Below are 20,852 nucleotides of genomic sequence, written 5' to 3' on the forward strand. Positions count from 1 at the left end.
ATATAGATGATCAATTGATTATGTTTATAAGATTTATTTTTCTAATGAGTTTATTTGATTAATTATTATATATGAGTTTATTATAATAGTTAAGAATATGTTGAATTTTAAAGAGTGATAAAAAAGAAAGATATAATTGTAAATAATATAGGAATTACAATAAATTTTATCAACCTTAAAAGTTTAATGATTTTTGCATAAATTTTTTTTTATGATTTTAATGAACGAATAATATATAAAACAACAATTTGATTGGTTGTCATTTAAACGGTTAAAATTTCTATTAATAATAAGTAAGAAATGTAATTTCAAAAATTCTAATAGTCATTAATTATAGGTTTAGGATAATTGAGATCGATTTTTTTAAAATTAGAATTTGGTACTAACTACAAAGTTAAAATTTTTATTGGTAGATAATGTCATTAAATATAAAAAATTGGATTTTTAATTTTTTTTTTTAGAGTTATAATTTGGATTGATAAATAGTGAGAGATATATTTTAATATTTTTAATAAATCATTGATGGTTGAATAGGAATGTAGAAATAAAAAACAAAACTTCAAAATAATTAAAATAAAAATTAAATATCGTCAATATGCACTAATTGTAGTGTAAGAATCTTGATTATTAAAAATAGTGTCTAAAAGTATAAAAAAATTTTATAAAGAATAACAACATCAACTATTCCATGTTTCTAAACCACAAAAATATTGTGAAGTTGAGATGAAGGAAATTAATCAAAAGAAAAACTTCATAACAATTTAATGAAAATAAAATATTGTTGGTATGGTTATATTCGAAAGAAATCATAAGTGGAAGAAGGAAATTAAACAAAAAATAATAATCTATTTGATATGGTTATATTTGGATGAAAACATGTGTATTATATCTTTAGAAATTTGACGATCTAAATGATTGCAAAATTTGTATATTTCAATATTCATTCTAAGGTTGTTATGCGTAGAGGCCAATAAATTACATTCAAATTGGAACATATAAATTTATATGCATATTTATTACAACAACAATATACAACATATATCAAAATAATTTTAACATAAACATACATTTTACAGTTTCTAGAATTTAGGAGCTTGGCCCGAGTAGACTCTCATTTAAATTGCAAAACTTGCAAAATAATAATTAAAAAATATATTACACAATATGAATATGACTATGAAATGAATTTGAATATGATCAAAATAATATTTCTGAAATAAATTTGAATATGATCAAAATAATAAAATAAAATTTATATGGAAAAATATGAACATAAAATATATTTGAGTAGATGTAAAAAAAGATGGAACCTTTCAAGAGCTTTTGGATTATATAAAGATAGAAAAATAAATTCTCTTTTTGAATTGGGGTAGAATAACTCACTCATTCATCCCATTCTTTGTCAAATTATGCATCAACTTCTAACATATGCTTGTGGAAGAAAGTGAGGGGCATTTATCTATTTAAAAAGAAAGTGAGACAAATTGATCAATTTTAAAGTAATAAATTGATATTATGGTGGGATATAAAAAATAAATTAACCGTTTCATAAAACTCTTTACGTTCTAAACATTAATTTTTACAATAATTAAGAAGATAATATAATAAAAAAATTGTAACTGATTTTTGTTCCAAAAATAAGTTATAATTAAAAATAATATAATAATGATAACATTAAAACCTAAAAAATAAAAAATTAAATTAAATTAATTAAATCTTAAATATTTCTTTTAACTCTTTTATCAAGTAACGTTCAGGAAGTTAATAGTCCAATAATTATTTATTATGTAACTTCCCTAAATTAAAGTTGTTGAAGAGTATTATAAATGAATTTATATTAAATATATTTTGAATATTTTAAAATATAAATACGGAAAATATTTTTATATGGATACATTTTAAAACTGTTTGTACTATATTAAATTTAACATTTAACTTATAATTGAAATTTTAAATTTTAAACTTATCATTTAAATTTAAATATAAAATGTAAAAGAGAGAGATTTTTTTAACTTATACTATAAAAATGATTATATATATATATATATATATATATATATATATATATATATATATATATATTAAAATTATAGTTAATTTTTTATGTTTTCTCTATTATAAATTATTTATATAAAGGATTTTAACAAATAATTTTATGAGTATAAGAATCTGACTACCGAGACAATATTGAATTTAACTTTTCACTTATAATTTAAATTTATAAAATTTTACTTTTTTAAATTTAAATTCGAAATGTAAAAGAGATGGATTTTTAAATTTATATATTTGTATTTCTTCTTTATAATAAATTATTTATATAAACCTTATTTATGTTTTTTTATTATATATAATAAGCCTTAAAATAAACACTTACATTATTGTTATCATTATTATTATATTTAATATTAATATTTATATTTAATATAGGGTCAAATTAATAAAAGTTAGAATTAGGGTTTGTATAAATTATATTATTTTATAAATAAAATAATTTTTATATAAAGAATTTTAACAAATAATTTTATAAGTAAAAAAATACCGATACTTGAACTATATTAAGTTTAACATTAAGTTATAATTTCAATTTAAAATTTTAACTTATTATTTAAATTTATATCTGAATTGTAGAAGATAGTGATTTTTAATTTATATTTTAAAAATGATAAATATATATTTAAATTGTATTTATATTTTTTTTGTTTCTGATCCATTATAAATTATTTGTATAAATTTATTTATATTTGTTTTATATACTTGTATATTATTATTATTATTTTCTTTTATTATTATTAGCCTAATATTATATTATTTTATGTTATTTATATAATTATTATTAATAATTGTTGTTGAATATTATATTATTATTATTATCATTATTATTATGATTATTATATTTATTATTTGTATTTATTTTTAATATAGGGTTAAATTATTTTTAAGGTTGCCATCATGACAACCTTGAATTTATATATATTAAGATATACAACTCTTAATAATACTATAAGTTTTTCAGTATGAAACCTAATTTTATATATATATATATATATATATATATATATATATATATATATATATATATATATATATATATATATATGAAGGATACATTGACTCCAAGAGTAAGTGTTGAACACTTACTCTAAATCTTAACCATTGATTTTCATTAATCTAACGGTTTTAATTGATCATTAAATTTAATTATTTTTGAAAATATTTTTCTATATAAAAAATTAATTAAAACCGTTAGATTAATGATAATCAATGGTTAAGATTTGAAGTAAGTGTTCGTATATATATATATATATATATATATATATATATATATATATATATATATATATATATATATATATATATATATATATATATATATATATATATATATATATATATATATATATATATTGACGAGAGTTATATTTACTCCAGGAATAAGTTATTTTAACTTACTCCAATGGTCTAGATTTGGAGTAAGTTATATTTACTCCAGGAGTAAGTTATTTTAACTTACTCCAATGGTCTAGATTTGGAGTAAGTTATAATAACTTACTCTTGAAGTAAATATAACCCTCATATATATATATATATATATATATATATATATATATATATATATATATATATATATATATATATATATATATATATATATATATGGGAGCGTATCCGGTGAGAACTGATATCTTTTGTGAGAAATGAGAACTATTATAATTAACCGTCAGATTTAATAAACGTTTAGGATTTAAAGTTTCAAATAAATAACACCTTACTCAATCATTTTGTGATACACTTATAATTTAAAAATTCTATAAAAGGATATTATTGCCAAAAATAAATTTATTGTGATTATTATTCATTATAAATATACTTAATATTTATTTAGGATATTATGATAAAATATACTTGAATTATATTTATTATTATTTAGAATAAATATTATCTAAACTATAAATATTTTTCTAAACTAAAATAATAAATTTAAAATAAACTTCTGAAAAATAATATTAAATTTAAACTAATTATAAATATAAATTACTTACTCATCTTCTTAATATTAAAAGTATTTTTATATAAAATCATGTCATATAGTTTTAAAAAAATATATCTTAAAAAATTAAATTATGATTCAAAGAGTGATGTTTTTTTAAAAAAATATATAACTTAATTTTATTTTAAAAACATCACTCTTTAAATCATAACTTAATTATGTAAACAATTTTAACATTGTATCTCGTATTTAATAGAATCATATTTTTTCACAATTTATTTTGATAAATGACTTTTCCTAAACATACTATTTACTCTAAATAAAATTCACAATATATTAAAAACAATTTAATTATTACAGTAAATTAATATTAAAGTATTAAAATATTATTTGAATTTAAAATTAAGCCTAGAATAATTTATTTAAGAAAATAAATTCTAAAAAAGTATAATTCTATAAAATATGAGGTACAACGTTAAAATAGTTTTTTAATTAAACTAATTTTTTAAGATTGATTTTTTTAGACTATATGGCATAATTTTATATAAAAATAATTTTAATACTAGAAAGATGAGTAAAGAATTTGTGTTTTTTATTATTTTGTAACTAATATTATTTTTAAGAAGTTTTATTTTGAATTTTTTCTTTTACTTTTAAAAAATATGTATACTTTAAATAAAAAAAATACACTTCAAGTATATTTTATGATAGTATCCTAAATATATATTTAGTATATTTATAACGAATAATAATCACAATAAAATTATTAACTATATTTCTTTTGAATTTATTTGGATAAATAACTTTTTCTAAACATACTATTAAAACTAAACAAAACTCACAATATATTAATAACAATTTAATTATTGCAATAAATTGTTATTAAATATTAAAAAAATAATTTGGTTTTAAAATTAAGTCTTTAATAATTTATTTATGAAAATAAATTCTAAAAATAATATGATTCTATAAAATACGACATATTCAATGTTAAAATAGTTTTTTAGTTAAATTATTTTTCTAAGATTTGTTTTTTTAAAACTATATGACACAATTTTATATAAAAAGCATTTTAATACTAGGAAGCTGAGTAAAGAGTTTGTGTTTTTGATTATTTTGAAACTAATATTATTTTTCAGAATTTTTATTTTGAATTATTGCTTTTAGTTTTAAAAATACTTATAGTTTAAATAAAAAAATACATCTAAAATATATTTTTGGTAAGAATCTCTTTTTATAGAATTTTTAAATAATAAGTGCATCATAAAATGATTGAGTAAGGTATTCTTTATATAAAACTTTTAAATCTCAAATATTTATTAAATCTGATGGTTAATAATAATAGTTCTCGTTTCTCACAAAATCAAAATTTAATGGTCGTGATTCAATTTTCTCATTTCTCATAATAACCAAGTGTTCTCACTTGAGTCGTCCCCATATATATATATATATATATATATATATATATATATATATATATATGGGAGGGATATTTTTACTCCATGGAGTAAGTTATCCAGACTTACTCCTCATCATGACCATTGATTCTTTTCGATCTTATGGTTAAAATTAATAAGTAATTAAATGTGGAGAGATAAAAATAATACTCATTAATTTTAACCATTAGATTGAAAAAAATCAATGGTTATGATGAGGAGTAAGTGTTGATAACTTATTCTTGGAGTAAAAAAAAAATATACATTTAAATTTAAGCAAGGTATAATAAAATTTATTTATACATTTAAATTTGCTCTATATAGTTGGCGAAAATATTCAACATGATGGTAAACTATCAACGTAAGAGATAGTAGTTACATTTTCACCTACTTTTTCATCCCATTTTTAGTATATGAGGAAAATTATCGGTAGCACCTTTTTGAAGCAAGTGTTTAATATAAAACAATTATATTATATACTATAGCGCTTGTGATGATTCAATATTGAAAAGTTTGTTCCCACCATCTTCAATCCATATATGGCATAACAGTTCGCAAGATTTAAAGTCTTTAGTATCAAAATTTTTAGGGTTGAAAGCTTAGTATTAATAATCAAGTTATTAATTAGGCGGCAGATATAGAAATTGTTTCTTATATATCTAGTCAGTTAGGTGTGATGCGTTGAATGTTATTCACAAATTTCTTTCTCAATTTTCCACATAAGTTTGAATTTTAAGGCTCAATGTTGGATTTGAAGACTATGAGAAAGCATCAACATCACAATGAATTAGCGATCTTAACCACACGTACTATGAATTTCCACTATAAATATGACCACTCCTTGTTAGCTTTCCAAAGTACAACTAAGCAAGCATATATTCCTAGCTTATTTTTTCTTTCAGTGTCGTAAGATGGCAAAGTTAAATAAACGAGTTGGAATAGTTTGTGTGATATTAATGTTGGTGATAAGAATATCAGAGTGCCGCAAACTCAAAGAAGAAGAATCCTTAGAAAGCATCGGTAGTGGTCTTGGTGGTGGAGAAGGATTTGGAAAAGGAGACGGATATGGTGATGGTATAAGAGGAGGTGAAGGAGGTGGTGGTGGAAAAGGTGGCGGATTTGGAGGCAGTACGGGTAGTGGTAACGGTGGAGGAATTGGAGTTGGTGCTGCCGGAGGCCATGGAGGAGGCGGAGGTGTAGGAGGTGGTGGCGGATCAAGTGGAGGTTTTGGAGGCGGCAAAGGTAGCGGTATAGTAGGAGCAGTTGGAGGTGGTGCTGGTGGTGGAGCCGAAAGTGGCTTTAATGGGGGACATGGAGGTGACATTGGAGGAGGAGTTGGTGGTGGTGTAGGAGGAAGAGTCGGGGGTGGTTTGGGCGGTGGATTTAGTGGAGACCATGAAGGAGGTTTTGGAGGAGGAGTCAACGGTGGCAGAAGAAATAATGGAGGCGGTGTCGGTGATGGATTTGGTGGAGGCCATGGTATTGGAGGAGGAGTTGTTAATGGTGGTGGTAACAATGGAGGAATAAGAGGTGGATTTGGAAGTGGTGTTGGTGCAGGTCATGGAGGTGGCATTGGAGGTGGAGCTGCAGGTGGTGGCGGAAATAGTGGAAGTATAGGAGGAGGAGTTGGAAGTGGTGTTGGTGGAGGTCATGGAGGTGGCATTGGAGGAGGATCCAGTGGTGATGGAGGTGTAGGAGGAGGAGTTAGGGGTGGTGATGGTGGTGGTGGTGGTTCTGGAGGTGGAATTGATGGAGGCCATGGAGGAGGTGTTGGTGGTGACAGTGGAAACAATGGAGGTGTAGGAGTTGGAGGTGGTATTGGTGGTGGAGTCGGAGGTGGATTTGGTGGAAGCCATGGAGGAGGAGTTGGTGGTGGTGGTGGAAATGGTGGAGGTGCAAGAGTTGGAGGTGGTACTGGTGGTGGAGTCAGAGGTGGCTTTGGTGGAGGCCATGGAAATGGCATTGGAGGAGGATCTGCCAGTGGAAGAGGTGCAGGAGGAGGAGTTGGTGGTGGAGTCGGAAGAGGATTTGGTGGAGGCCATGGAAGTGGAGTCGGTGGTGGTATAGGCGTGGGAGTCGGTGTTGGCGGAGGTCTTAGAAAAGGAGGTGGTAGCGGAGAAGGTGGCAGATTCTAATTTAAAAGTAAAAGTTATATGATTTCTCATGGTTGTAATATCTAAATATGAACTTAAAATAGTTCTATTATATTAAATAAATTTTCGAATTTTATGATGTTTCTCCATGGATACATTTAAGCAACCTAATTTATATCAATAAATTTATAATTAAGTCTTCTTAGTTTTATTAAAATATTATTATATTTTTCAATATTATTATCATATATATTTTCTCTTATCTTTATAGAAATATTTAGTACTCCAAGTTTTACCTTATCTTTATTAAAACTTATACAAACTGATTTAAATCTTATCCTCCAATGTCAACATCATGTAACCTTGACAAAGATGAAAATGGAAAACTAGTGGAAGAAAGAAAATACTGAAGTTTGATTTTCTCTCTTTTTTATGTCATTGCATCTCGTTTGAATATCATGTTGTCTCTATGTCTTTGTACTCGTTTTCAAGCATCCCTAAGAGAATTACATCTTAGTGTAGCCAAACGCATCATGATATATCTCACTAGAACACGACAAATGGGTTTATGGTACTCAAAGGAGCGGATTGTGACATAGTTGAGTACACAAATGTGTGAGTAAGGGCCAACTGCATCTATAATATTGATGCTTCTAAGTACACTGGCCCATTACCCATAGCAAATCCTGCTAATGCAGAAGCAGGTAATGATACTGATGATGATTTTGACAGGCACGGACATATCTCACCTGCTCATAACCCTCCTCCACCTCATTTTCACTTGGACACACTACACCGCAGGCTTCTGACTATTTTGTAGGTGGGACCTGATTCCTTGTTGTACACCATGTACAAACAACAACAGGTTATGATGGGGGTACATTAAAGAAATACAACTAAGTCAAATTTCATTGCAACAAACCCAAATTTCTATGCAAGCATCTACTCAGACACTACATGAACATAATGCCGAGATGATTGCATACATGAGACTTCAGCAGGGAGGAAGCCAGTCTGGATACCATTCATTGGAGCTAAGAGGAAGCTCTCGAGGAGCCCACTCAGAAAGAGAACGTGACAAGAATGTGAGGGGCCGTCACGACCATGATTAGTCGACACACATGTTCTATCTTTCCTTTCTTACCTTAGATCGAAACATTGGGGACAATGTTTGATTTAAGCGTGGGAGATGAACTTTACTTGCTTTATAGTTAGATTTCTTGTTTTTTAGTTTAGATTTATTGTTTTTTAGTACTTTTCATATTTTTAGTTTGTTTATCGAGTCATTGCATGTGTTGTCGAGTCTTTATGCGTGATTTTTGTTGTTGATTGAATACTCTCCTTTTTCTTGAGCCATACTGATTTTTTTTAAAAAGAAACAGGGTTTATTTTGAACTTGAGGGGCTATTAGACGAATTAAGGACAAGTTATAGAGACTTGGGAAAGGTCCAGAAATATCAGTATCGTTTTAATACCGTAAGTCTCTCAATTATAGATTGATCTGGATACTTGTTATGTTGTAGCTTTAAAATCTCACCCCAGAATGAATCCTTTAGTAGTTTATTGTAGCAGCCGGCTCTGGCTTAAGCATGATCTACGTAGGGAAGCCTATGAATATAAGTGAATGATCCTAGTTTTGTTGCTATAATTAATTGAAAATCGGGAATGCGACTTCTAAAGTTAGGTGACCTTCACTCGATCACTTAACTCAACAGTTGCGGATCTTACAAAAAAAGAATAAAATACCCGTTGATAGTTGGTTCAGAGGTTTCTAGTGCTAAACTTGGTAGGGCGGATTACAATCCGATATCCCGCAACTATAATAGGGAGAATAAAAAGGGGTTACACTGCTTAAAAGTACTAGAACCCCGTGCAAAGGATCAGAGTCACTAACCGGTCGCCTTACTATGATTATGTACGAATAAAGTGCTTAATGTGATTGCATCTGAATGAGAAAGGATGAAAAATGGAACGAGTAAGTCATGCTTAAGCATATCGACATGATTCCGATTGGTTTGTATATGAGAGAGACTTATGCTCGTAAAAATGCGGAATGTGTTACTATGATACCCTTGTTTTGTTTAAATTAGTACCTATTGACATAACCTTGTTATAAATAAAGTCTTTATGACCATATTAGCTGTTGAGTGTCATTGTTTACTTTTATTTTGCTTGAGGACAATCAATGGTTCAAGTGTGGGAGAGTTTGATGACACGTAATTACACTGCTTATTTGGCTCGATTTGTGCATGTTTTAGTTGCATTTTTATTCTTTTTCTCTTTTATAATGATATTTGTGTGTGTTTACGATGTTTTTCTAAAAAACAAAGCAAAATGGGAGAAAACGAAGGAAATGGAGCTGATTGCACTCATGGCGAGCACCATGGCGTTTATCATACAAATGGCCATGAGTGGTCCACATCTCAACAGTCAGAAGACCGAATCTTGCCCACTTTATGAGCACGGCGTTAGCCATGGACGTGTGGCGGTTGCCATACATCAAAGTTGCGCTTCAGTTGAGTTGGGTCTGGCCTGGTCCTCCCACTCTCTGCTTTCTCTCCTAAAAAGTCTCGCACGAATCTAGTAGTTGATTCAACATTTTTAGGGTTTAGTTTTATTATATATAGGACTTTATTTTTCACTTTGAAGACATCCAAGCTTAGTACCTTAAGCCATATTTTTTTACATTTTAAAGCCTTAATCCTTCACATCGAAGGGTTATAGCACTTGATCGTGTCTGAGCTTGGAGCAATTTATTTTCAGCATTTTATTTCGAAGCAAATTTACTTTGAAGCAAATTTAATCTCCTCACCATTTACATTCCCGGAGTTATTTTCATTGTACCAGATTCAAGCCTTTGTTTGGAGCAGGTTCTTATTATATTCCGCATTTATTTATTTTATTATTGTCTTGTTTTACTTCTCGCACTTTTACTTTCATCGCACATTCTTCATCTTAATCAAACCGCTTAACATGTTTAAATCCAATTTCAAATCAAATGTTTTGTTAATTGTTATAATTATGTCAAGCTAATTTATATTTGTTGAAATGTGAGCACGGTCGATTCGATGGTACTCTAAATAATTGTTTAATTAAGGAACTCTATTGGGATTGTTTTGGTTTTAATTATAACTTTTCCAAATCATAACTTTGTCGGTTACTGAGAAAGTAGAAACCTTTTATAAGTCGGTTAAGATCGAAAGCCGTCCAACACAAAAAATTTAAGTTAGTTGGTAATTAATTGATAAAAACCGGGAAAGCCATTTGTTATTTAATTAGGAAGATGATTATTTTAATAAAATACCATTAAACCTATTTTCCGACGTGTTTATTAGTTTAGGGTACGGTTGCCGATGCGAACATCGGAAACTCTTTAAGATATTATTTTTCAATCAAAATCACTTATCAACCAAGTTAAGAGTCTAATTACTTAAAATATGTTTTATTACTTTAACGCAATACGCGCCTTCCATTGTGACAATGGAAGGTATAATTTAAAGAATAAATCTGGTTCTGAATATGCGGAAGCGACAATTCCTGTTTAATTATTTCTTTTCAAAGTAGAAAATATTGTCCCATAGAGATTCAATTTATGAACACCAAGAGTATCAACGAATTAATGAGATCCATATTCCAACATTGTTTTTCTAATATTAATTCAAGTCTTTTATTTACTTTAATTTGCACAACTCAAATCTAATTTTATTAGCCTTAGATAAACACTGTAACGATACAATAGATTGACTATTAGGTCTCTGTAAATTCGACACTCTTTATATTACTCCGATACGATCTGTATACTTGCGGAAAGCACACAATCAGGGGACTAGAAGTAGATTTCGTTGATTCAACCCACTCTAAGATAAATTCAGTATGTTACTTATCATCCCTTATCTCTTAATATTATCACATTTCTTTTTATACATCATTATCATCTTTTCCTCCTCCTCCTCCTTTAAAATCGCTTTATTTTTTATCATCTTTGAAAAAAATTTAATATTAAAATTCACTCCATCTTGTATTTGAATTCAAATTGATCAACACTATAATAATTGTTGAACGACTTTGATATACACTCGGTCTCTATAGGTCTCGGGTTGGGTTTCAGTGACTGTGAAGGAATGGTAACTTTGTCTCTATATACCTCTAAATCAATCACTCTCTCTTAACAAATAATTCATTTTAATTATTTTTCCATCTCTCAATTACTCTAAAATTGCACTAAAATTACCAAGTCACCGTTGTTCCAAAGTCACTCAAGTCAAACCCGCCTCTATAGATACCATAAAAGAACTTATTTTTACATGGTACGTTAGCAATCATCCACCAAGAAAGAACTCGAGTTAAAGTACATAACATCCTAAGTAGCAAGGCCCAAAGCCATAGTTTCTGAGATGCTCACTTTGGCAATACCAAGATAGCACTATTATGCTCACATAGTTCTTCTGAATTATATGATCATACTCAAATAATGCGTTCCACAACCTATCTCAAATATAATCACTATAAAAATCATATCTTTAACCACCGATGATCCCAAAGATAATAGAAATAACAACTACATGGAGCATATTTAAATCTAACCATTATATAAATAAGAGTGATTTAATTGAATATATGATCGTGATAGATTGATAAAGTAAAATTATTTTACACAGTTAGTGTATCATTATTTTCTCTTAAAATTATAAATTATTTTTTAAAGTTAGATTATTTCATATAATTTCACACCTCTATTTTATTAACTATGTGTTGATGTTGTTGTTAATTAGATGAGTTGTTGATGTTTGTTGTTAACATGATGAATTAGTGGATGTTGTTATTAGTATGATGAAATTGTTGTCGTTGTTGCTAGTATGTGGAAATTGTTGTTGTTGTTGTAGACCCTATGGTCAATGTCGATAAGTCGTACTATGATGTATTGTGAAGTGAATCAGGAGGAGGAGCCGATGATGGTGTAGGAGGAGGAGTCAGAGGTGGTTTGGACGGTGGATTTGGTGGAGGCCATGGAGGAGTGTTGGAGGAGGAGCCGACGATGGTGGTAGAAACAATAGAGGTGTTGGAGGCGGTGCTTGTGGTGGATTTGATGGACACCATGTAGGTGACATTGGAGGAAGAGCAAGTAATGGTGGTGGTAACATTGGAGGAATAGGAGGAGGAGCAAGTGGTGTTGGAAGTGGTGTTGACGAAGGTCATGGAGGTGGAATTAGTGGTGGTGGCAAAAATAGTGGAAGTATAGGAGGAAGAGCTGAAAGTTATATTGGTGGAGGCCATGGAGGTGGCATTGGAGGAGGATCCGATGGTGGTGGAGGTGTAGGAGGAGGAGTTGGGGATGGTGATGGAAGCGGTTTTGGAGGTGAAATTGGTGGAGGCCATGGAGGAGGTGTTGGTGGTGGTAGTGGAAATAGTGGAGGTATGGGAGTTGGAGGTGGTGCTGGTGGTGGAGTCGGAGGTAGATTTGGAAGAAGCCATGGAGGAGGAGTCGGTGGTGGTGGCAGAAATGGTGGAGGTATTAGAGTCGGAGGTGGCTTTGATGGAGGCCATGGAAATGGCATTGGAGGAGGATCTGACGATGGAAAATGTGTAGGAGAATGAGTTGGTCGTGGAGTCGGAAGCGGATATGGTGGAGGCCATGGACGTGCAGCTGGTGGTGGTATAGGTGTGGGAGTCGGTGTTGGTCTTGGAAGATGAGGTGGTGACGGTGAAGGTGGCGAATTCTAATTTATAAGTATAAGTTGTATGTTTCCTCATGGTTGTAATATCAAAATATGGATTTAAAATAGTTCTATTATATTAAATAAAATTTCAAATTTTATGATGTTTTTCCATGGACACATTTAAGCAACCTAATTCATATCAACAAATTTATAATTAATTCTTCTTAGTTTTATTGAGATATTATTATGTTTTCCAATACTATTGTTATATACTTTTTCTCTTAGTACTCTAAGTTTTACCTTACTTTTTAAAAAACTTACACAAACTAACTTATCCTCTCCTCCTTTTTTTCTATTCATTTCTCTCATAAAACCCTATCTCTTTCTTAATCTTACTCTCTCTTCAAAACAAAATGATTTTATGTGTGTGTGAGAGAGAGAGATACAAAATTAGGAGAGCGTGAGAGAGAGAGATACAAAATTAGGAGAGCATGAAAGAAAAAGGGAGGAGATTATCCAAAATATACACAAACAATATAAATGACAAAAGAAACTACAAGAATAATAATAATCGACAAGCCTCAAAGTGGCATTTTTCTCATTTGATACCAAACAACTTTGTGTAATATTAATTACAAATAAATGAAGGAAGATACAAACATAACACTTCCTTCATTTCCCTACCAACATGGACTATATAACTAAAAACTAGCTACAGACAAATCTAAAGCACATATATATATATATCATAAAATAAAAATATAGCTATGACAAAGTATACTTATATAATAACATCTACTCTTGTATCAAATTCCACATCGTATTGAGTTTGTGCATCGAACACATGATATGATTATTTATAGGCTGGCAACCAATTCTTGCCATCAATATAATCAATAGATATAAATTTAGCAGCTTGTTCATCAGTAAGTTGCCTTGACCAAGGAGCTCTTCCTTCTTTTGTAGCACCAGGCCCATGGCATTTATGCTCAGCATGATAAAGATTTCTACATATTTCAAAACAAATAACCAAAATTAAATATATTAATCTTCATAAAAAACGTCTTAAGTTTTTTTAGATTCTGGGTAGGTTAGTCATAGTTCAAGTCTGAAAAAATATTAGAGGCTCTATTTAACCATATTTTAACCGTGACAAGGATTTATGAGGCCCTGTTTATGTACAGTTTAATCGTAAAAAATTTAAGGCCCGGTGCAATAGCCCACCTTGTATGCTCTCAAAGACAGCCATGATTATCATAAAAATAATAAATAATTAAAGAGTTAATTTACTTACTCAGTGCTACCATCATAACTCCAATTAGTCCATCCTTCAGGGACAACGGTGTTTGAGAGATATGTATGAGAAAAAATGACCCTAGAATAAGGACCTTTGGCCCTTCCTAAGTACACTCCACCAATGCCATAAACTTTGCCTTTAATGAATATAAATCCACTCATTTCACGTTCAGTTTCTTTGTTGGCAGCTGTTATTGATCCACGAATTGTTATCCTTTTATCATCAATCACAAATATCTCACAACTCTGCGGAAAAAATATTTATGATTAATATTAATACATAATTGTTGCACTTTTGTAATAACTATAAGGATTGAAGAGAGACATGAGAAAGAACTCACCTGAAAAATTGTTCTTCCACGACCAAATATGAAATCAATTGAACCTTGAATGTAACACGACTCATAATAATGTCTACCTTTGTAATCAAAGAGTGTGTTATGTGTACTATAAAATGCACAATGGTAAAATGCTATTTTGTCCGCTGCTACAAATGCTGCCACAGATTGATTTTGTGAAGTATATGCAACTCCTGTTGGTGCTTCATTCTATAACGCAAGAAAATTGAAAACGTCAGGATAATCATGTGGTTAATTCAGTTGAATTGATTGTTAGTTTAAACAACAATAAATTAGGGTTATTTTATTTCACCAAAATTAATAATAGTAATGTAACATCAGGATAATCAAGTAAAAACATGGTTAATTTAGTTAAATAAATGAATATTTAATTTCACAGACAAAATAATGGTTTTTTTCCCGGTAGAAACTGAGTATCCTATACGCGCAACTGCAAAGACTATGTCCTCGAGTTGGGAAGAGTCACAATGGATGACAAAACTCTCCTCAAAAAAATTTAACAATGTTGCGTGGCGTGCCCAAGACTAAGTTTGACAAAATTATGGTTAATTTCACCAAATGAATTAACCATATTTTTCAACATAAACTAATAAACTATCTATTCAATTGAATTAATCATATTTTTAGAAATAATTAATCAGATGTTTGACATGCTTATAAAAAGATTATCTACATGAAATTATTTTTATAATTCACAAATTTCTTGTATAAAATATTAATATAAAGCATCAATTTATACCTTGAAGCTAATTCCAAAGGCAATGAAATCAGGGGCTTCAGCTTTGAAGGTGGCAGACTCTACGTTGTCAGATGAACTTTGAGACCAAACAATAGCAGTTCTTCCTCTCCCATTTCCTCTCAAGAATATATAACGTTTAGTCTTTGGAATATGCACTTTTTCTCTTCACATCATCAAAATAAAAAAGTAATTTGATAAATTATTGACAAAATATAATGATAACATTAATAAAAACAATTAATTTTATATACCGATATACTCCTTTTCTAATATGAATGATGACCCAATTCGAATTTTTTTCTGGAACTGAATCAATTGCAGCTTGGACTGATTTAAAGTCTCCCTTTCCATTGATATCGACTATGATTGTACGATTAGTTCCTATATTTTTCGTTAACATAGGAGAATCTATGACGGATTTTACTTCAAAAGCAAGAGCATAACATGGTATACAAAACAAAATAAAAATGAGAATTTTCATTGTGAATGTTGAAAAGGAATGAGACAAACAAGAAAGAAGAAGAAATAGTCAGGTTTTGTAGGAGATGAGAATTTGTGGTAAATTATATTTTGAGGTTTATTTTGTGTGATGAGATAGAAGGGAAATGAGAGGTTTATAAGTGCAAAGAGATTTATTTATTTTTGGAGTTAAGATGTTAGGAAGGTAGAATTGAGCGTTAATAAATTAAAGGTTATGGGTTGGTTACTCTATATTGGAGGACGTCCATAAGTTCAAACTTTTGGTTGCATGTAGCTAGTTGTTAATTATAACGTTATAGTTTTGTGAATGTTTGGAATATAATGAATTGTTCATTAAATGTAAAATATACTTTTTATGATGTGGTAATTTAATAATTTAAACTTTTTTTATATGTGTGGCTTGCAAAATATGTCTATTCAAATATTAATTAGTTACTATATAGTGATTTAGTGATAATTTTTATGGTTAAGTATTTGGAAAATTTTCAATCAACTCACTAAAATGAGAGAGATTAATTGAAATGATCATATCATTATGATATAAAAACACATTGAAAATAAATTTAGGTGATATATTTTGATAGATTTAAATATATAAAAAGTGAATTAAGATAGTCTAGTATTTTATGAGAGTATGTAAATTAGGTGAAATTTATTGCTTTTATTCCCAAATCTATTAACCCTCTAAGGGTCGAGGATTACATACCAATTTGTCTAGTGAGCTACCTTTATAGAATTGTGTCGAAAATTTTGGCTGCTAGGCTCAAGAATATTTTAAGCAAATTGATATGTCATTGTCAATATGCTTTTATTTCTCAGAGGAAAATGCTTAATGGAGTGTTGGTGATAAATAAAGTAGTGGATTACACAAAGAGGTTTAAGAATGAGTGCTTACTGATGCAGGCTAATTTCGAGAAAGCATAGAGACTGTGTTTCTTAGAATTATCTCATGTATATTTTGAAGCAATTGTGTTTTGGTAACAAGTGGCTCAAGTGGATGGAGGCCTTAGTATTATCAAGTTCCATGTCTGTTTTTGTTATTAGTAATCTGACTGGTGATTTTTAATCTAAGTGTGGTTTGCGTCAAAGGGACCTTTTTTCCCCGTTTCTTTTTATTATGGTGACAGAAGGCTTGTTTGGCCTTTTAAGGAATGTTGTAACTTTAGGAGTGTACCAAGGTTTAAGGTTAATGATCAAATTCTCTTTGACTTGTTTCAATTTGCAGACGACACTATGTTAATTTGCAATGGCTCGTGGAAGAATTTATGGAGTTTGAAATCTAACTTGAGCGGTTTTGAATTAGTGTATGGTCTTCGGGTGATTCTTTTCAAAAGCATGATTATTGGTATAAATATGCTAGAAGGCTTCATGTTGACTGCTGCTTCCTTTTTATTGTGAGGATTTAGTTCTCTTCCTTTCTCCTTTTTAATTATTCTAGTTGGAGCTAATCCTAGACGAAAATCATGTGGATGCCTATCATTGACAAGCTTCATATGTGATTATCATGGTGGAAGGGAAGACATATGTCTATTGGGGGAGGGTAGTGAAGATCAATGCGATTTTGTCCAATATATCAATATAATTTTTCTCCTTTTTTAACACATGTCGATTTCTAGAAGTAGAACTGTTGCGAGCAGTTATTTGTACATTAGTATATATTGGGATTCTAGTGTTGGGATTTAGGGGTGGCAATATCATTATAAAAAACTCCAAACACTCAAAGTACCCAAACTAGAGCGAGAAATGAGTAAACATGTATGATATTGTACATCAGCCTTTACATTTTTTTAGCAAAGTTCTTTTTATTTATCTTGCACTTTTCCGTATTTCACTTTTTACATTTACGTTCTATTGTTCAAAGATCTCAACATGGTCGAAATCCTTTGCTTTTTTATTTGCAACTTGCAATATTTATTCCTTACAAACCTAGAGTCGAACTATACTTTTCTGATAACACTCAAACACTTTTTCCTAAAATTTACGCACAAATATGTCCTAGGATTTACTACTCAATTCTACAAGTGAAATTTTCAAAGACTAGTAATTGTTTGCCCAAATTCTAGTTAAACAGTTGCATCTTGTGTCGGCAAAATTGGTTAGACTACTAACTCAAATGACATCAATGAATGATTATTTGTTTGGAGTATTTAGAGTGGTGATTTTCTTTCCATTATTTACACATTTCAACGGCCCTTCACGATACTGAAAACATCTTTTTTTTAAAGAGAAGCAATATAAAATAAGTATATAAAATAACTATATAAAATAAACTGTATAGTATGAATCATATTTCTTCCTTTAAAATTTCTCTGACGACATGTTCCTTGTAAAAACATAATATATATGTGTCACACGGGCCTCTTGGATATACAATAGCCTATTTCCCCTCAAGTACCTGATCCTTATACAAGTTCGCTTCGGTCTCTTTCACCTCAAGCTTTTGAGGCTAAGGTAGTGGTTCAACGTCCATCTTTATCCTTGTGTACAAAGGTGGCAAGCGGGCATGTTTGTCCCGTTTAGGTATGTTTTGCAAAATCCCACAAAAAATAGAGCAGGGTAGGGCAGGGCATGTTCCTAAATGAATAAGTGGTTGATCTTGAATCCCCTCGTACTTGCAAACTTATATGGGACATCTATCTGAGTGTTCTATTACCTTGGAATGCATTCAACTTCATAAATCTTGAACCTTTTTAGCTTTTCCTTGGTCATTACCATGTATCATTGTAATGACGAGTCTCTGGTTTATGTTATCCTTTCACTTGAGAGCCTACCAATTGGGGATCTATTTTCAAATTGATGTTATCGGCCCCCATTTCAGCTACTAGGATAAGCCTCGTGATAACTGTCTAATATTCGGCCCCATTTCCTCATTTGTTAGAGGATTCGTCTATGAACATGACACACATGTAGGCTACCTCTAGCAAGGTGGGCATCATCTCGACTATGAAATTGGAAAAATTAATGCTTTTAAATCCTTTCTTGATTCGAATGAGACATTAAACTCGGACATTTTGATGGACTGCTTTGTTAGCTTGCCAGTAAGGTCTTGCTGAATTAGTATTTGTTTCAGAGGCAAGTCAATGCAAGCAACTATAGAGTGTTCTAGGAAGTACCCTCATAGCTTCTTTGATGTTGTCACCAATTTTATAGGTGCCTTTTATATCTTTAAGTAATACATATTTGGTCTGACCAAAGCTTTGGATATGAAGTGCACAATAATTAGTTGAGAATTTAGCTCCCTGATCAGTATGACGATGACCGCTTCCTAGGATACAATGAGGTATAGGTATGAGATTTCCCTGTTGTTCACCCGCCTAAAGACCGACAAAATGGATAAAGCGGTTTTTAGAGAAGAAAAATCCTATTCACACTCTGGGGTCCCCTAGAACTTTGCCTCCTTCCTTAACAACCTATAAAATGGTAATTCATGTTAAGCGGGTTTCGAGATGAACCGACTCTAAGCAGTCAACATCCTGTTGAGCTTGATAACCTCCTTATTGGTAAATGGTGCGTTCATCTTGGTGATTTCCTTGCACTTGTAAGGGTTGGCCTTAGTCCTTGTTTCTATCAGGTAGAATCCTAAAAGCTTTCCTGCTTGAACCCCAAAAGTTCACTTTTTTAGGTTGAACCTCGTGTTATACTATCAAACTCTCTCAAATACTCTTTTGAGGTATTTCACGTGTAGCCTTCATCGTTGGACTTTACAATCATATCATCCATGTAAACCTCTAGTGTTTCCCTTATTTCCTCCTGGAAGATCTTATTCATCATCCTTTGGTATGTCACCCATGTGTTCTTCTGCTCGAAGGGCATCACGTTGTATTGGTAGTTTGCATATTCAATCATGAAGGTCGTTTTCCCTCTATCTGATCCCTACATAGGTAATTAGTTGTAGCAAGAATATGCATCCATGAACGACAAAAGTATATAGATAAATGAGTTGTCCATCAATTTTTCTATGTTTGATAGGGGTAAGAGTCTTTAGGACATGCTCGATTGAGGTCCACATAATATACGCACATTCTCCACTTCCCCGAAGCATTTTAACTAGCATGATACTAGAGAGTCATTCGGTATATCTTGTTTCAGAGATGAAATTGGTGTCTAACAACCCTCTAACCATTATGGCTATTGTGCATGCCTTCTTAGGGGATTTGTGTCTCTTTTGTTGGGAGGCGTATCGGGCTTTCGGGTCGACATTCAACTTGGTGCACACCACACTCGGGTCAATATCAGGCATTTCGTGCGTGATGAAATGACAAAAAGGTCAATGTTGGCTTTCTGACACTTGACGATCTCTTTTCTCACTTTGATAGGGAGACTGGCGCCTAGCTTTACTAACCGAGAAGAATTATCGTCATGCTGGATAACTTCAAATTCTCCATTGGCTAATGAACTTAGAGCCTTTGTTACATTGAGTGGAACATGTCTATATAGATCAACGTCATCTTCCCGGGTATCGAGATCATCCACATTAACTTCTTTTGGGGTTTTCTTTGCGGCTGTGGAATTGGTGCTCAATCATCCAAGTATTACTCCGTGGATGCAACAAGCATCGCGCAGGTCGGCAACAATGATAACCAGCTTGTATCATCACTATGATACTTCATATTGAGATGGATCAGGAAAGAAATCACATCCAATTTTTCTAGGAAAGGTCTCCCAGGGTTATCGTTGAAGGTATTCACAAGGATTTGTTAAGAAGAACACACGTGTTTCTTCCATCTTTCCCTCTCTGAGCGAGACCATCATGTCAATACCCCGTACAATCGAGTGGTCGCATCATTGAATGCTGGAATGTTCT

General features: G+C 30.8%; 3 protein-coding genes across 3 annotated transcripts; 2 read left to right on the plus strand and 1 right to left on the minus strand.

The window, feature by feature from the left end:
• Window positions 1-6,335: 6,335 nt before the first annotated feature.
• Window positions 6,336-7,559, plus strand: LOC131597933 (glycine-rich cell wall structural protein-like). The gene has a single exon (XM_058870590.1). The coding sequence runs from the start codon at window positions 6,336-6,338 to the stop codon at window positions 7,557-7,559; it is 1,224 nt and encodes a 407-aa protein (XP_058726573.1).
• Window positions 7,560-8,449: 890 nt separating this feature from the next.
• Window positions 8,450-13,112, plus strand: LOC131597934 (glycine-rich cell wall structural protein-like). The gene is made up of 3 exons (XM_058870591.1): window positions 8,450-8,602; window positions 11,607-11,641; window positions 12,479-13,112. Exons 1-3 carry the CDS (start codon window positions 8,450-8,452, stop codon window positions 13,110-13,112), a joined length of 822 nt encoding a protein of 273 aa, XP_058726574.1.
• Window positions 13,113-13,742: 630 nt separating this feature from the next.
• LOC131599744 (probable pectinesterase 67) lies at window positions 13,743-16,149 on the minus strand. Its single transcript, XM_058872013.1, has 5 exons — window positions 15,820-16,149; window positions 15,569-15,731; window positions 14,812-15,018; window positions 14,469-14,716; window positions 13,743-14,181 (listed from the first exon to the last, which is right to left on the minus strand). The coding sequence occupies exons 1-5, from the start codon at window positions 16,047-16,049 to the stop codon at window positions 14,028-14,030; spliced, it is 1,002 nt and encodes a 333-aa protein (XP_058727996.1). The 5' UTR covers window positions 16,050-16,149; the 3' UTR covers window positions 13,743-14,027.
• Window positions 16,150-20,852: the final 4,703 nt, after the last annotated feature.

This window comes from Vicia villosa, linkage group LG4, assembly GCF_029867415.1.
Source record: "Vicia villosa cultivar HV-30 ecotype Madison, WI linkage group LG4, Vvil1.0, whole genome shotgun sequence".
Classification (NCBI taxonomy): Eukaryota; Viridiplantae; Streptophyta; class Magnoliopsida; order Fabales; family Fabaceae; genus Vicia; species Vicia villosa.

Excerpts from the sequence above, each read along its gene's own strand:
- LOC131597934 (XM_058870591.1), top strand. The coding sequence starts at position 8,450 with ATGCAAGCATCTACTCAGACACTACATGAACATAATGCCGAGATGATT. Across the intron at positions 8,603-11,606 it reads AAAGAGAACGTGACAAGAAT|GTCTCGGGTTGGGTTTCAGT; the intron begins GTGAGGGGCCGT and ends CGGTCTCTATAG. Across the intron at positions 11,642-12,478 it reads TCAGTGACTGTGAAGGAATG|GAGGAGGAGTCAGAGGTGGT; the intron begins GTAACTTTGTCT and ends ATGATGGTGTAG.
- LOC131597933 (XM_058870590.1), top strand. The coding sequence starts at position 6,336 with ATGGCAAAGTTAAATAAACGAGTTGGAATAGTTTGTGTGATATTAATG.
- LOC131599744 (XM_058872013.1), bottom strand. The coding sequence starts at position 16,049 with ATGAAAATTCTCATTTTTATTTTGTTTTGTATACCATGTTATGCTCTT. Across the intron at positions 15,732-15,819 it reads ATTAGAAAAGGAGTATATCG|AGAAAAAGTGCATATTCCAA; the intron begins GTATATAAAATT and ends GATGATGTGAAG. Across the intron at positions 14,182-14,468 it reads AGTTATGATGGTAGCACTGA|AAATCTTTATCATGCTGAGC; the intron begins GTAAGTAAATTA and ends TGAAATATGTAG.